At 39.3% G+C, this 17055-nt stretch overlaps 1 protein-coding gene across 1 annotated transcript in view; it reads left to right on the forward strand.

Moving 5' to 3' along the window:
- Positions 1-17055, forward strand: part of Atac3 (Ada2a-containing complex component 3) — a 72936-nt gene that overhangs the window by 21148 nt on the left and 34733 nt on the right. The window contains exons 5-6 of the mRNA XM_080267695.1: positions 7357-7458; positions 12541-12639. Of these exons, the coding sequence (XP_080123821.1) occupies positions 7357-7458; positions 12541-12639 (201 nt within the window). The remainder of the gene's footprint in view (positions 1-7356; positions 7459-12540; positions 12640-17055) is intronic.

A 17055-nucleotide genomic window follows, 5' to 3' on the forward strand; every position in this document is an offset into this window, starting at 1 on the left:
CCCGTGAGGGGCCGGGGGGGGGCGGTTTGCGGTGGTTTGGCCCCCATGCTCTCCTCCTCCTCTGCTTTGACAGCCTCTGGGGGGTAGACCCACGGTGAAGACGCCACAGGTCCATGTCTCGTGCTCATAGTTATATTACAGTATATACTTTTACGTATCCTAGTGTTTTGTTTGTGTATTGGTAATGTGACTATGAGTGTAAAGTATGAGATTAGCTTGAGACGTAACTGCCTGTAAAGAATGATGAGTGGAGGCATGGGAGGGGTAGGGGTTAGGGGGAGGGATGGGAGTTGGGGTAAAGGTGGGTGGAGCTTGTTTCGTCCTCCCCTCCCATCTTCTCTGGGTATATAAAGGTACGAAGGGGGCACCCCTGAGCAGAAATTAGTGACTGTGAGTGTACATGATCATTAACCTCTTACCCACAGGCCATCACTACCGTGACACTCGTTACTTAAGTACCTTACCGTGCGGCGTCACTTCTGTGATCCAGGGATTTTTAAAATTGCCCGGGCTTTCAAGTGTGGTCTTGTATCGTCTATCAGTACTGCCAGTGTGTAGCTATAGGCAGTGCTGCTAATACTGCTAGTACTTGCATCCAGTGTTACTAATTTAGCCATTTTTCTGTGTTTGCCATGCCTCCCCACCTCCCCTCCCTTACTCCCTCCCCTGCCTAACTACAGCCTGGCCATGCAATGCCACTCCCAGCCAGTTTTTTCCATTGAAATGTGCCCTGTGCCCTATTCTCATGCTAAAAAATAAAAAATGTACTTCTGGACTCCTATTTCATAAAATTCACAGAATATTTTATATACAGCATTTAAATCTTGTCCTCTAAGCTCATTTTCCCAATCAACTTCTAAGAAATACTTCTTTAGGTCTTGATAATTTCCCTATTTATAGTTTAGGCTCTTTTTGTAACTGTCATTGCTGTTTACTATGTCATATGCTATCCTGAAGTTATAATTTAGTACTGCATGATCGCTTTTGCCGAGTGGAGGGTGATATATTAAACTGTCAGTATCATTTTCTTGCCTAGTAAATATTAGATCTAGCACTGAAGGTACATCAAGTCCTCTTTTTCTGGTGGTTTCCCTCATATGTTGCGTTAAGAAAAACTCTTGTACTAGATCCAGGAGCTTTTGGTCCCAACAGCTTTCTTGGCTAATTATATCTAGAGTATTCCAATTTATATTTGTATTGAAGTCCCCAGTTAGTATAATTCTTTCCGATTTCTCTTCCATTTTATGTAGTAATGATCTTATACTCTGAATTGTACTCTCTGCCAGGTCCTCATATTCGTCTCTTTCCCATGTGTTTGATCTGGGTGGCATGTACAAATTGGCTACAATTACTTTACCTTCAGATGTGTTGATCTCTACTGCAATCAGTTCTACTTGTGATGGTATATCTAGTTTTATTTCTTTGACTTTTAGATTTTTCTTAGTTAATATTATAATTCCTCCTCGTTTTTTTAAATTTCTGTCTCTTCTCCATATATTGTATTCCTCTAAGTTTAGTATGTCATTGGATATCCTTGGTGTTAATTTTGTTTCAGTTAGGCATATTATTTGTGGTTCATTTTCTCTGACATAATCATTCATCTCTAGTAATTTAGATACCATTCCATCCACATTTGAGTACATCAGCTTTATCATTTTGTTTATATACTTGTCATGACATGGTTCTACTACCTTCCTCCTTTTTCTTCCATCCTGTTTGTGTACCACTTTCGTACCTGCAATCCTATTACTTTGTAAAAAAATTTCTTCTTCTCCTCTTCTGATCTTCCCTCATTTTTTTTTTTTGCTTCCTCCCTTTTCTCTTTCAGTAATTCCAGTTCCTCTTGTGTTAGGCATCTTTTTATCCATACATTTTTGAACTCCTCTTTTTCCATAAGATTCTTTTGCATTTTTTAGTATCTCTTCCACAGTGTTTACACTCTGGAAAGTCACCTTTAGAGGTCTTGTCTTGCTTTTCCCGTATTTCCCTAATCTTTTGTGTTCCTCTATGTCTTTACTACAGATTTCCTCTGATACTTCTTTCAGTAAGCTCATTACATTTGCCATCTCCTTTTTGTCACTTGTGATCTTGTTTTTTACTTCTTCCTCTTCTATACCAGCGATTACTATAGATTTGTTTATCTCTACTGAATCTCTGACTAACTTTGGATTGTTTTGGATTATTCTTTTCACTTCCTTTTTAATGCTTTTTTCCTCCACCCTTGTTTCTAAGTCTTTCTTTACTTTCACCATTTCAGCATACGTGGTTTCTACATCTTTTTGTAGCTTCGCACAGCTTCATTCACCTGTGTTATCGTCTCCTCAATATCACTGCTCTGGTCCATAAGACTGCTTGCTTGCCTAATTGTCTCTGTGTCATTTTTGAACTCTTCCTTAACACTCTCATGATTGACTACTGTACTTGCCATTTCACTCACTTTCTTCCTAAGCGTACTCAATTCCACTGTTAGTTCACTGATGGTTGTGTCTTTCTTATTGGCCTCCCTTCCTAGTTTTTCTATCTGTTCCTTTTGCAAGTGCATTTGCTTCTTTATTTCATCAATTTCATTTTTGAAAGCCATTTCTAGTTTGTGTACACGTTCAACCAGTCTATTGTGAGTCTCCACTTCAACCAGTTCTTGGTAGAAATCATCATTTTGATAATTACTCTTATCCCTTTTCTTTTCCAAATTTGTTTTACTAAAGTATGTATCCATTTTGCAATACTAAAAGAACAGAGTATGTACTTACAGAGTATGTACACTTTCCCCGTGTTGCTGTAGTCTAAACAAACCCAGCTGACTCAGCGCATTTTTTCCTCGTGGTTCTTTTTTCTGTTTGAAGAAGTCTTGTTTAAACTTATTTTTTTTTTTCCTTTTAATAATGAAAAAATCATTTAGTCTAACCTGGTACAGAGCTTGACTCATACAAAGATACTAATTTAGGTAATGCCACTGGCCGTGTTGGTTTGGTACGGAGCGCCGATGTCGGACATCTGCCTCGGATGACTCTGTGTGTGTGTGTGTGTGTGTGTGTGTGTGTGTGTGTGTGTGCATGTTTGTGTGTGATGAATAGGAAAAGGGGATGTTTCTCTCTCCCTCCCCACTCTCTCTCTTTGTTCTTTCCTCCTTCCCTCCCTCCCTCCCTCCTCTCTCTCTCTCTCTCTCTCTCTCTCTCTCTCTCTTGTATAATATTAAACAATGCATGTATATGGCGTATACTGTATTTATATTTACAACTCTCATTTAAAATAAGTACTGTATACACAAGATACCTCACACAACACTTGTTTATTCATCTTCATTGCTGCTGGATTCATTTGATATATTGATAACAAAATTTTCTACCATGTGGTTTACAGCAATGTCATTTCTCATAAATTATTCTCCTATTTTTTTTTGTATGTGCCACACATTTCTGCCAGTTTTCTGCTGTTATTTTTTCTATCGCATTTCTCGTCAGCTCTTCGATCACTCGTAATTTTTGAGAAGAATTTGAGTTTCTCTTCCTCACATCATCCTTGATCTGAGCCCAAGTCAGCTGTATGGGGTTGAGCTGGCAATGATAGAGATGAAGCCGCAGCACCTGGTGACCATGGTTATTGGCGATTTCATCAGTTTCAAACAATTGCTTGTCTTTGTTTTTTTTCACTTGGTGTAGCAGCTCAGCCTTAGTGTGCAGAGGGTTATATAGGGAGGTTGTTATCAAGAAGCCACTTTATAATTTCTGGATTTCGTGAGCTCTGTGTTGGTGCTTTATTTATGATTTTGCAGTGGTTTGATGTGTTGTCCATTATTATAAGTGACTTGGGCGGGATGTTGGGAAGCAAATGGTTCTCGAACTATGCCCAGAAATTTTCATGGTTCATAGACTTATGATAATCTCCCTTGTTCCCGTTTGGAGATTTAAACATGAGTAGGGCACGAACCCATCCAATCCACCTGTGTGCACAACGATGAATCTTGCGCCTCTGCCATTTTTGACCTTCGGGCCCAACTTCCCCTCAACAGTGGTCCAGCATTTATCCACGCACTCGTTCTGGTTTACTCATGTTTCATCTATGTATATCTCTGGTCGTGGGTTACTGGATTCTCTCTCTCTCTCTCTCTCTCTCTCAGGACAGGAAGGAGAAGGGAGGGGCTGGAGGAAAGGGGGGGATAATCCTTCAAACATCACCTGCGTTCTACGTTTGACCTAGACCTGGGAAGGAAAATACAGGTTTCTCTCCACCAGTTTATGTGGAACAGACTATACCTCATCCTTTGCTTTTATCATTCTTTTTCGGTCTGTCTGTCTTGTCACTTTTATTACTTTTCTTTCTACTTCAGGCAGCTCTGCATTGAGTGGCAAGCCTAATGACCCTGGAAACCATTTACAATACCAGGTAGTAACCAGATACAGTAACTAGATAATGGAGTGATATGGAGCATACTATGGTGTCCCTTGTTACTGGAAGTAGGGATACAAATGTGGCATCCATGTGGAACCACACTCCTCTGTGCTGCACAGGATGACCCTGCCGGGGATGAGTCTGCTCGACCAGACATACCAGGGTTGCATAACGGAAACAGGATCCATCATCTATGGTGTCAGATTATTTCATGCTGTCTGTGCACCAATACTCTTGTATTGAGTGTATTCATAGAGGTAGTCAAAGAGATAGCTTGTGATTTTTATTCATTATGGTATACTGCCACCACCCCAGTCTTACCCTTGTTTTTTGTCAGAGAAAGAGATATGCAGTATTCTTACAATGCCAGTCATCGTGTACTATGTGATTTATAAAGTGTAACCCTGTAATCCACCGATGTTATTTATTATTTTATTCTTGCAGCGACTAGAAAATTTTTTTCAGGTTAACAGCACCTTAGTAGTGAAGAGATTAATAAAGGCTGTATCTAATGCTTAGTCTTGAAAATTGTCTCTCTAAACTGATTAAAATTGCCCAAAAACTGTGATATGGAGACAAGGCAAGCAATGAATGAAATAAAAACAACACCCTTGTTTACTAAGTGAGCTGTGTTCATATTTGACAGGGCAGTGCATCCAATCTGCTTGCTCATGTAGCTGTCCTGTGTACAGAGTACTTTGTCTAGAGCTGTTATGACCTTTGTCTTTGTGTATTCAGGTACCATAATCATTGGGGGGGTGACCATAAACAACTTGTCTTCACATCACCCTGTCCATTGCCATCATGCCACCTTGCATTTCACACCATTTCCATTCATATACTGTACCTCACCAGCTTATCCTTATCTTATTCAGTTTTGGGAAACCTTTGACCCAAAATTATACAGATGCCAGTGGAAATTAAATGGCATGGTAAGTAATGACAGCAGTACAACATTTTCTGCATACTTCACAATATGGTACCTACAGTATGCTGCATTTAGAAAAAATAAAGTATCCCTTCTGTGTCACGAGCTGTTTATAAGTATAGTAAGACCTCACTATAACGGACTATCTGGGGCCCAAGCCATTCCAATAGAAGCAACATCTGGACTTCCCCCTGCTAACCCAGACTTTTTCTGATATATCAGACAACAGTCCAGATCGCATCAACTGTTTTTAAAGTGCTTTCACTGCTGTATAGATGCAATACTGTATTGTATTATACCCTCACTACAGTAATCAAGTGGTATAATATATATAATAATACTGCACTGTACACTGATAACTGTGTCTTATAAACCTTATTGTGGTGGACATAGCTGAAGCAGTCAGGCGGTCCAGACTGCATCTGACTTTTTCCGGTATACTGTATAGGTATTTAGTCCGGTAGCTCCTCGATTCTGATAAAAGCGAATTCCAGTCTATTGAAGTCCGTTATTTTGTCACTGCAGTAATCAGGTGGTATGATATGTACAGTAATCCCTCCACTATCCAATGTAATAGAGCCAAAGGCATGTCCGGAAAGTGGGCCTCTGGCTCCTGGACTGGTACTTAAGGACTCTAGCCCAGCCTAACTTTGAAAGCCACCTAAATATCTCCCTACCGGACATGCATAGCACTTATTTAAACTTATTTAAGACCGTATTCACACCAGTAATGGACATAAAACATGAAATAAATGAAAAGGAACCAAAGAATGAGGAATTAGAAGTGGCTGTACCTCAGCCAGGGTACTTACAGCATGTCTGTGGCTGCCTTCTCTGGCTTTGGCAGTGGTGAAAATGCTCTTGAAGCACTTACAGTAATAAAGTGTTGTGCTGCACGTACAGTAATTCTTTGCGCTGTGAGTTATAATTGTTTAACACTGCACATTGTTAATTGCACCACACCAGTTTCAACCACCAGTTTGCACTCCACAGTTAATCCTTTGCACTCTAAATTCTAATTTCTTAACACTGCACAACACTGTAAATTCCCGTGTGGTCTAGTGGCGAGGTATTGCAGTTTATTCACTGTTTATTCACAAAAAAAGAGCACATGTGGCTTCCATTACGATAAGCATCTGCTCTCGATCGGAGTTAGGCTGTGACTGTTGATGGTGGGGTAACAGAGTTGCCAGATTGCAATGGCCACATTACCAAACTCCTCAATTTTCATTACCAAATTTAACTTTTCATTACCAAATTCGTAAAGCTAGCATTTATTCTTCACTAATTATATATACAAGTGAAAATACATGTAATCACTCTTCTTATGATTAACAGCATGTTGATTATTTTCACGCTATATAGGCAAGCAGAGAGAGCAAACAAACCACCATCTCCATCCTGTGTATCCTCACACATGTGAGAAATCCGTTTGGTATTGCATAATTCTGATTCGTTACCAAACGAATTTTTCATTACCAAATTGGCCCACATTTGGTAATGAAAAATACCAAATGGCAACCCTGACAGGGGAGGGGGGAGGAAGGAAGGGGTGAAGGGTCCATGGTATAACAGCTGTTCGGCGCTGCGCGGCAATTTCAAATTACGGGTGGGAAAAAATTCGGATTTGGGGGGGATTTTTTTCTTTTTTTTGGCCATTTTTGGGTTCTGAAGGTCCAAGCCCACAATGTCCGGTAAGTGGAGCGTCCGGAAAGTGGGCATCCAGAAAGTACAGGGATTACTGTATAATAATACTGCACTGTACACTGATAAAGTTGTCTTTTATATACCTTATTGTGGTGGACATAGCTGAAGCAGTCAGGCAGTCCAGACTGCATCTGGCTTTATCGGACTTTTTCTGATATACTGTATAGGTATTTAGTCTGGTAGCTCCTTGATTCTGATAAAAGTGAATTCCAGTCTATTGAAGTCCGTTATATTGAGGTTCTACTGTGTTGTGATAGATGTACATATATTTTTTCAGTTGCCTTTCATGTGTTTTAGGTTTTCAAGTAGCTTCTCCATGTTTATTTTCACAGCCCGTTGGCATGACTCCACTTCACCTGGCTGCACAGAATGGACATTACTCTACCTGTGATCGTCTTCTTTGTGCCGGAATGAATAAAGATGCCAAAAACAAGGTATGAGTGTCTTTTAATAAGTAGAGTCTTCATACAACATGAGATAGGTTATGCAGAATCTCGTGCAAAATCAATTTCAAGCTAAAATGTAACATATATTTACATGTAAATAGGGGGTCAGGTTCTAGGGACCTCATGTTTTTTGTTAAAAATATATTTAAAGATAGATTATTGCAAATATGTCTGCCTTAAGACATCCAAGACAGTGTGTTTACATACGATCTCACTGACTGGACACATCAGCACATACTGCATTCTAATCTAACCTGACTGATTAGTTTTGTCCCCTAATACTCCCCATAAAAATTTCAGTCACCAAAGATTGCCACAAAGCCTCTTGAAAGTCCTCATTACCAATCAAGCAAAAACTTTTGACCTAAACATGTGAATAATGGCTGCCTAGCATCACACATTTCACCAAGAATCACTTTCGGCGCTCATTTAAAAAAAAAAAATGCAATGTGAAACTATTTTTTAAAGTTATTAGTCATCAACAGTAAATGAAAAAACTGTATAAAGAAGTCTTCAGCATGGAGATGCGTATTTCTCATTTCTCAGATACGCACGAATGCAGTACAGTAATCGTGAATAATAAAGAAGTCAGCCAAGCAGTATAATTTGTATGACAGTATAATTCACAAGAACTGAACTCACATAATTATCTTATCTAACTATTTATGTCAACACATTGTCTTCACATATTGTAAGATCCGAATTTTCTCGACCAAAGACCATCATTTCATAACAAAGATCGGGCACAAAGCCCCCCCCCCCCCACATCCGTTGCACTCAAGGTGAAAACATGAATTTTACTGCTCCTTCATCATTAACTTTTTTTCCAATAAAGAAAACTATCCACATAGTAAACACACCCGACTCATTTTATCAGTCTGATCGTTTGCATTTAAGCTCCCGCACTACATGCCACTTCGTCCAACAGTTTTACAGTTTCATTTAGAATAAATGCTTTTCTTATGTTCAGAGCACTTTGAGGGTGCTTAGGCATAACTAAAGTTAGTTTGGAGCCACGTGCTCAGAGTTCTGAGAGGAAATGAGGAGCAAGGAATTAAACAAATAAACTTCTCATCACAACGACCATCCACACAACACTGAGGCAGGCTGTTGCAGGTGGTATGGGACATGAGTGACTTGGGTCGGGTCAGGCCGAGGAAGCCAATCAGCGACCGACAAAAGCATAACATGAGTTGTATCTGGAAATCCAGAGCTGTACCGGTACCTAAACTCACCCATTTCCTAAAGTTTCTCTTGTGCACTTGAGTGGTATTACTGTGCTATTAAGTACTTATAGGAGAAATAAAATGCCCGTTATTGTAAGATCGTTGTTTCATTTTGTCTTAAATCGCTGCTCTACTGTATTTATTTTTCATCGCCCATAGGGTTGTCCTTTCCATATGTTTTCTTCAGTACATCTTTGTATGTACCCCAGTGCTCTTGCAGTGTAATATCCTTTGATCATTGTTTTTCCTCATCCTTATCATCAACTGCTTATGGTACTTTGAATATACAGTATAATAGTTAATTCAACATCATGAGCTACTGCCTGTGCGCGCACACACACACAAATAAAAGTAGTGATCAACCAAAGCTATTTTACAGCTACATCAGAAGCAAAACCAAAGTAAAAGATAAAATACAATCCATTACGGACGAGGGAATCACCTACACACAAGAGAAGGATATTTGTGAAGCATTAAACAAGAAATTCCAATCAGTTTTTACAGAGGAAAAAAATTTTGAGAGGGATTATATGGAATATGCATGCCCACACATACTACCAGATATACAAACATCAGAAAAAGAAATACAGGAGGAGCTAAGTAAATTAGACAAAGGAAAAGCAAATGGTCCTGATGAAATTTCATGTTGGGTACTACGTGAATGTGCAAAGGAGTTAAATAAACCATTATTTTTAATTTTCAAGAAATCCTTGAGTCAAGGTAAACTACCGTATCTGATATATGGAAGAAAGCAAACATTGTTCCCTTATTCAAGAAAGGGAATAGACAAAATCCACTCAGCTACTGACCAGTATCACTAACCAGTGTTGTAAGCAAGATATTAGAAAAGCTTATAAGAAGAGCTTGGGTAAATCATCTAGAAGAACACGATATGGCAACAGAAAGACAGTTTGGCTTCAGAAAAAGAAAATCATGTGTTACTAATCTGTTGAGCTACTATGACAGAGAAACAGACACATTACAGGAAAGAGAAGGATGGGTGGACAGTATCTATTTAGATTTCAAGAAAGCATTTGACACAGTACCACACCAAAGACTTTTATGGAAACTGTACCATCAAGGAGGAATTCGAGGCAAACTGTATTGTTGAATGCAAGATTTTCTCGTAAGAAAACTGAGAACAGTACTAAGGGGAAATTACTCATCATGGAAAGAAGTGACTAGTGGAGTACCACAGGGCTCAGTGCTGGCACCAATCATGTTTTTAGTGTATATAAATGATATAGACAGTAACACTGGAAATGAAAGCTATCTAAATATGTTTGCAGATGATGAAAAAATACAAATAAGAATTACTAACACAGACTCGTGTAAAGAGCTACATGAAGAATTAAATAAACATCATGAATGAAGTAATACTTGGCAAATGGAATTCAGTGTGGACAAGTGTCATGTAATCAAATTTAGTAAAAGTGGAAAAAGACCTGATTGGGATTGTACGTTAGGAAATAAAACCTTACACACATCAGAAAGAGAGAAGGACCTAGGTGTGATAATCAATAACAGACTATCTCCGGCTGACCACATCAATGAGAAGGTACGGAACATGTATACACTGCTTGCAAATATGAGAATAGTATTCACATACATAAATGAAGACATGCTAAGAAAGATAATAGCATTATTCATCAGACCAACCCTGGAGTATGCATCAGTAGTCTGGGGTCCTCATCTCTAAAAACACATAGACAAGGTTGAAAAAGTTCAAAGGGCCGCCACAAGATGGGTACCAAGCTTAAGGGATCTAAGCTACGAAGAAAGACTAAATAAACTGAATCTACCAACACTAGAGGAGAGAAGGAAAAGAGGTGACATTATTATGCTATATAAATGCATATCAGGGAAGGAGAAAATAGACATAAATGATTACGTAACTTATGGGGAACCATCTGCAAGAGGACACTGCAAAAAGCTGCATAAGAAGAGAGGTGATAAAGATGTAAGGAAATTTAGTTTCTCAAATAGAGCAATTGAATGCACTGCCGAATGAAATAGTGTGTGCCTAATCAATTCACAATTTTAAGGACATGTATGATAAATATGGTTTAAGACACGGGACAGTACGAGCTTGACTCGTTCCTGTAAAGATACAATTAAGTAAGAACACACACACACACACACACACACACACACACACACACACACACACACACACACACACACACACACACCGAGAAGATCTGTTTTTATGGGATAAGAGAGCAACAAGAGGACACGGAATGAAATTGAAAAAGTCAAGCCGCTTGAAGGATATCAAGAAATATAGCTTTCCTTACAGAAGTATAGATTTATGGAATAGCCTGGACAAAGAGATCATCCAGTCTAAAAACTTAAACGAGTTTAAAGCTAAATTTGACTTACTGAGAAACAGCGATGGGAACCCACGAGCATAGCATATTTCATGTGTATCTCAATTAGGTATATTGGGTAAATACATAAGTATTTGGAATGACCTAGACAAAAAGGTGGTGCAGGAGAAAAACATTCATGTATGTAAAAGTAAACTAGATAAATGTGGATATGGAGACAGGACAACACGAGCATCGCTCAATTCCTGTATACTACAAATAGGTAAATACACACACACACATACACACTTTTTTTTTTTTTTTTTTTTTTTTTTTTTTTTTACAGAACTTTAATGTTTCTCCTAGAGCAACAAATTCACCTAGCATTTTCAAATTGAACTGTTACCACAAATTTGAGTGTATTACTTTCATGTGAATGTTTTAGTGTGTAGTATGATTAATACATTGTACAATTATGCATTGGATGTTGGAGTGGCCCTGGTAAGAGAGGATAGTGTTTGGAAACTCCCTGTACTGTTGTTTGCAGATGATACTGTGTTGTTGAGTGAAGACGAAGGGGAGCTGCAAGGCTTGGTGGATGAGTTTGGGAGAGTGTGTAAGAAACGGAATCTAAAGGTGAATGTAGGGAAGAGTAAAGTGATGGTCTTTGAGAGAGGTGAAGTCAGTGAATGTACAGCGAGGTTGGATGGTGAGGAATTGGAAAATGTGAGTACGTTTAAGTACTTGGGTAGTGTGATGAGTAAGGATGGAGGTTTGGAGGGTGAAGTGCTTGAAAGGGTACAGCAGGGAAGAAAGGTTGCTGGTTCTTTGAAAGCAGTGATAAGAAACAGGGAAGTGAGCATGGAAGTGAAAAAGTTACTACATGACAGTATTGTGATACCAACTCTTAACGTATGGAGGTGAAGCTTGGACGTTGTTGGAAGGACACAAGTCAAGAGTGAGAGCAGTGGAAATGAATTATTTAAGAGGATCCTGTGTAGTCACATGGAGAGACAGGCTGACGAATTAGGGTATAAAGGAACGTTGTGGTGTGGATGTGGATGTGATAGGAAGCATTATGAGGAACGCACTGAGGTGGTTTGGCCATGTGGAGAGGATGGAGGGTGAAAGACTGACGAAGAGAGTGTATGTGAGTGAGGTGGAGGGGGGAAGAGGGAGGGGGAGGCTGAGGATGAGATGGAAGGATGGGGTGGAGAGGTATATGAGAGAGGGGGGTGTGAGTTGGGAGCAGGGCAGTGAAATGGCGGGGGACAGGGCGACTTGGAGGCGATTTGTTTGTGGCCACCCCAAACGGGGTTGAGGTGTCTGGCAATAGATAGATAGATAGATAGATAAGAAGATATCTTGATATTGTTATGCCAGCAGTTTACTCAGGCTCAGGCACACGATATAATTTATATTCTCTTATTATTTGTTGTACAGTCTAGCCTTTGGCCTGTTATTTTGTTAAAAATTAAATAAAGCAACTTAGAATATTATAACTGTGTTGATAATGAAGTTACTTTTTGTTGCAGGTAGATAAGACACCACTTCACCTGGCAGCTACTGAAGGCCATACCAATATTGTTTTACTACTAGTCAAGCATGGAGCTAATGTGAATGCCTGTGATATGGTATGTCTTGTGAGTTATTGTTTTTGTCACTTAACCCGTATCTGTCTAGCTAAGCAGACCCGTTGACCACTGGTAAGCAACTGCTTCTTTGGGGTCATCCTCCAGGTACATGTAGTACATACACTATGAAGAGAACTGGAATCCCCTTCTGGTAGACAGCACCTCACTAGGGTCAGTCCAGGGTCCTTTCTTCAGCGAGGTGCAGGCAGATATGGGGAGGTTTGGCTCTTGGTTGACACTCCTGTTGTTCCACCACCCAGGATGCACAGCACCACCATGTGTAGGCTCCCTGCCAGTGTGTGTTGTCTGAATATGTTGCTGTAACTAATTTATGGCACATGAAGAGAGGAAAGCAAACTACTGTTTGTTCACTTCTCTGAAAGTAAGGTACAATAAGTTTTATGCAGTTGTGAAGTTATGTAATAAGAAATTGATATGAAATCAAGTAAAGGATGGCTGATGGTCAGGTGGGTGAAGGCACTCTAGATGGATGTGGCCCATTTATATTGTGGGAAAGGTTAAGGTTCTTTGCTCACATAGTTCTTTTCAGGGACTTCTGTCTTGTCATCGTTGTCTTCAGCCAAGCCGTGAGTCTGTCAGTGCTGCATGTGAGTGAAGACTGAGTGGGTTTAGGGGTAGTAAGGGATATGTGGATCAAATATTTGCAGTATGACAGATAATGGAGAAAACTTGTCAGGACTGCAGCCCATCTGTATTCTGGGAATGGTTAGGGTTCTTTGCTCACATAATTCTTCTCAGGGAAGTTTGTCTTGTCATCTTTGTCTTCAGCCAAGCCATGAGTCTGTCTGTGCTGCATATGAGTGAAGACTGAGTGGTTTTAGGAGTGTTAGGGGATATGTGGATCAAATATTTGTAGTATGACAGATAATGGAGAAAGCTTGTCAGGACTGTAAAGTATTTATGGAATTAATGGAGTGGGGAAAAAAAAAAATGACAGTGAATAAAGAAGGATTATAAATGTTATATAGAGTATGGTATAGATGGAAAACTGTTGAAGGCTGTCCCATTTATTTTATATGGTAGTGGAGTATGTAGAAGAGTTGGTGGATGTCTGAGTTAGTTTTATTATCATTATTTTTATCCATCAAGCCATCATCCAATCCTATGTCGCTCCATAGAGGAGCGTAGGAGCCCGGAGCAAGGCAGTCCTGACATTTAGGATGAGAGTGACCAGCCTCACTCATCCCTGAGTAGCATTACATGAGCACTAAACCTCAACCACACAGGCTCAGGCTGATCGGAGCACCTTAATTACCCACAATACCACCAGGCACCATAATTTTGGTTATGGTATATGGTTTACCACTCAGCGTAGTAAATAGTTTCTTAATGTACAGGAAACTACTGTAAAACCTCGATGTAACGGACTTCAATAAACTGGAATTCGCTTTTATCTGACTCGAGGAGCTACCGGACTAAATTCCTATATATCGGAAAAAGTCCAACAAAGCCAGAAGCAGTCCGGACTGCCAGGACACTTCAGCCATGTTCACTACAAAAAGGCAAACAAAAGACCTGTTTATCAGTGTACAGTACTGTATTATTCAGACATGGGCATGATTATGATTATTAATAAAAAAATCATAATCCATGGTCGTGACTATGTATTCATAATGAAATCATAATCAGTTTCTTGGTAAGTTATATAATCATAATCTAATCAAATCAAAATTTACACAGTAGTTAAAATCATAATCAGATCATAATAAAAAACTGACAAGCAATAATCAATGATTAAAATATGATTATTGTGATTATTTCTTAATTTCCTTGTAACAATGTTACTCTCTTACAGTTTCTTCTTGATACACCAGCCAGTGCTGCCATACACATCACATACATGTTCCAGCATGCTTAGTAGGCATGGTACCATTCTACATGTTTGTACATGTTAGCCTGTTATGAGGCTGGCAGCTGGCTAGTTACCTCAGTACTCACTCCCACTCGCCACTCCAGTCCCAGACACTTAACCGAGCAAACACTTCTGTTGACTGTTACCATAGGCCCACTGGTTATACCTGACCACTTTCATGGGTCATCTACAGCAGATCCCAACAGTCGAGTGAAGTTAAAATGTAAGCAATGTGACAAGCTAGTTGGTGGCAATGTTTGTTGAACTTCGAACTTCCATACCTACACAAAATCATTACAAGCTTTAACCGTGAAAATAAGATCCTCACAGTTGTTACAGACAGTGCCAGTAATATGCTGAAATCTTTTGTGACACTTCCTGGCATTGATGATCAAGATGCCGCTCAAGATTCTGTCAGTGAGAGTGAGGATGAAGAGGATGCCCTTGGTGTACTTGGAAATAACGAGAAGATCCCGGAACTCTTGCCTGAGCATGTTTGTTATTTTCTTCACAACTTACAAAATAATGTGAAGGATGGCCTGGAGGAAACTGGACCTGTATCAGAGGTCATTGGAAAAGCCTCTCTCTCTTCTTGTATCCCACATTCGCCACTCTGCTCTTGCTTCGAACATTCTTGAAGGTGAATGCAGACCCCAAGCCAAGAACTCAGTCAGATGGAACAGCAGTAATAAAATGCTTCATTCTGTTCTCAGTATTGACCCAGTAAAGCTTGATCAGCTGGACTACCCAGGAAAGCTGAACAAATACGAACTTAATCTCATCACAGAAATCACTGACATTCTAACACATTTTGAGGTAGCAACTCTAGAATCCAACGTTGCTTAACTTCGCTGATCGGACGGGAAGCGGTGTACTCAACGTGGTAAGCAACGTTGGGTCTGGTTAGTACTTGGATGGGTGACCGCCTGGGAACACCAGATGCTGTTGGCATCCCTACGTGTCAAGTGGGGTTGGTGGAGGATTAGTGCACCTCCCTGTAAAACAATTACTCTAAGCCATTGGCCACCCTGTCTGGGATACATGGCGTCTGGCAATGAATGAAAATGAATGAACTCTAGAATGCCAAGGAGAGAGTACTGTAACATCAAGTAAGGTTATTCTATGTATTCGTGGACTGAAGACTGAACTTCAACAGCTATCACTTGTGTATAAGTCAAAGATGGTTACCACTCTCGTGAACTCTACTGACAGGAGGTTGAGCATCCATGAAGACTCAGATTTTTCAGCTGGCTTCTCTTCTAGATCCGCGTTTCAAGATGGACTGGTGTTCAGCATACGAAGTTATGGTGGTGAAAGCTCTTCTGAACTCAAAAGTAGTTGAAATTACTGTACTTCCAGTGATTCTAGCGAGACCAGTGACGTGGCCGCCCCAGGAGCTGCACCCAAAAAGAAGCGCAGGCTGTTCAGGTTCAGGTTCCCATCAAGCAGCCCTTCAGTGTCCTCATCATCATCGTCATCATTTCAGTCACAGGTAGAATCTTCTCTGCGTCAACCAACAGCAGATGATGAAACTGATCCCCTTCTCTTCTGGCAACAGAATCAAGTGACATTCCGAGAACTCACAAAATTAACCCTTTGCTATCTGTGCATCCCATCATCTTCAGCACCAGTTGAGAGACTTTTCTCCATTGCTGGAAAAGTCATTCGACCTGAGTGCTGTAGAATGACTAATGTCCGCTCTGAGGAGCTGATGTTTATCAAATGCAACAAGCATATTCAGTTATGAACTTTTTAAAACTTGCCTGTCAGTGAGGATATGAATCCAAGCTTAGTTTTAAGTTAAACCATTTTTATATTTTGTTTTCTGTGTGATACCATCATATCAGTATGTTTTTGCAGTTATGTTTTTTTTTTTTTAATTTACAGACTGAAGTATCTTTAGTTTGAGCGTGAAATATATTTTTTAGTTAGTGCATTTAGGTTATATGATGCACATTTGTAGAATCTGACATTTTTCAACAGTAATGGTGTTACCATAACTAATAAAACCTTACAATTTGTATATTTTTTATTACACGAGTTGAAAATTGATTTAAAATGGTCATTATTTTCATAAAAAGAAAGCTGAATTAGCAGTTATGGAGAATGTATAGTATGCATTGCTACCACTGATCTTATGAATCACCACTAAAATACTTTTTGAAAAATTTATTACCTCCATAAAAAATAACCTAAATCATAATCACTATAATAATATGATCTTAAATTTAACAAATAATCACAATTTAATATGATTATAATCATAATCATAATCATAAAAGTTTAAGAAAAATCTAATCACAGTCAAAAAATCATAATCAGAAAAAATAAAATAGATTAATTGTAATCAAATCATAATCACAAAAATATTCAGGGGAATAATCAAAATCAGATCATAATCATTTTAAATAATCATGCCCATGACCATCATCCACTCACTTGATGTAGAGCTGCCTACTTCTTCCTTAGCCTTTATCATTCTTTTTCTTTGTCTGCCCTCCTCTCTTCCTATTTCTCCCATCTTTCTTGCCCCTTCTTATTGC

The sequence above is a fragment of the Coenobita brevimanus genome, chromosome 24 (genome assembly GCF_032717465.1).
Source record: "Coenobita brevimanus isolate Jiangsu-jjx chromosome 24, ASM3271746v2, whole genome shotgun sequence".
Lineage (NCBI taxonomy): Eukaryota > Metazoa > Arthropoda > Malacostraca > Decapoda > Coenobitidae > Coenobita > Coenobita brevimanus.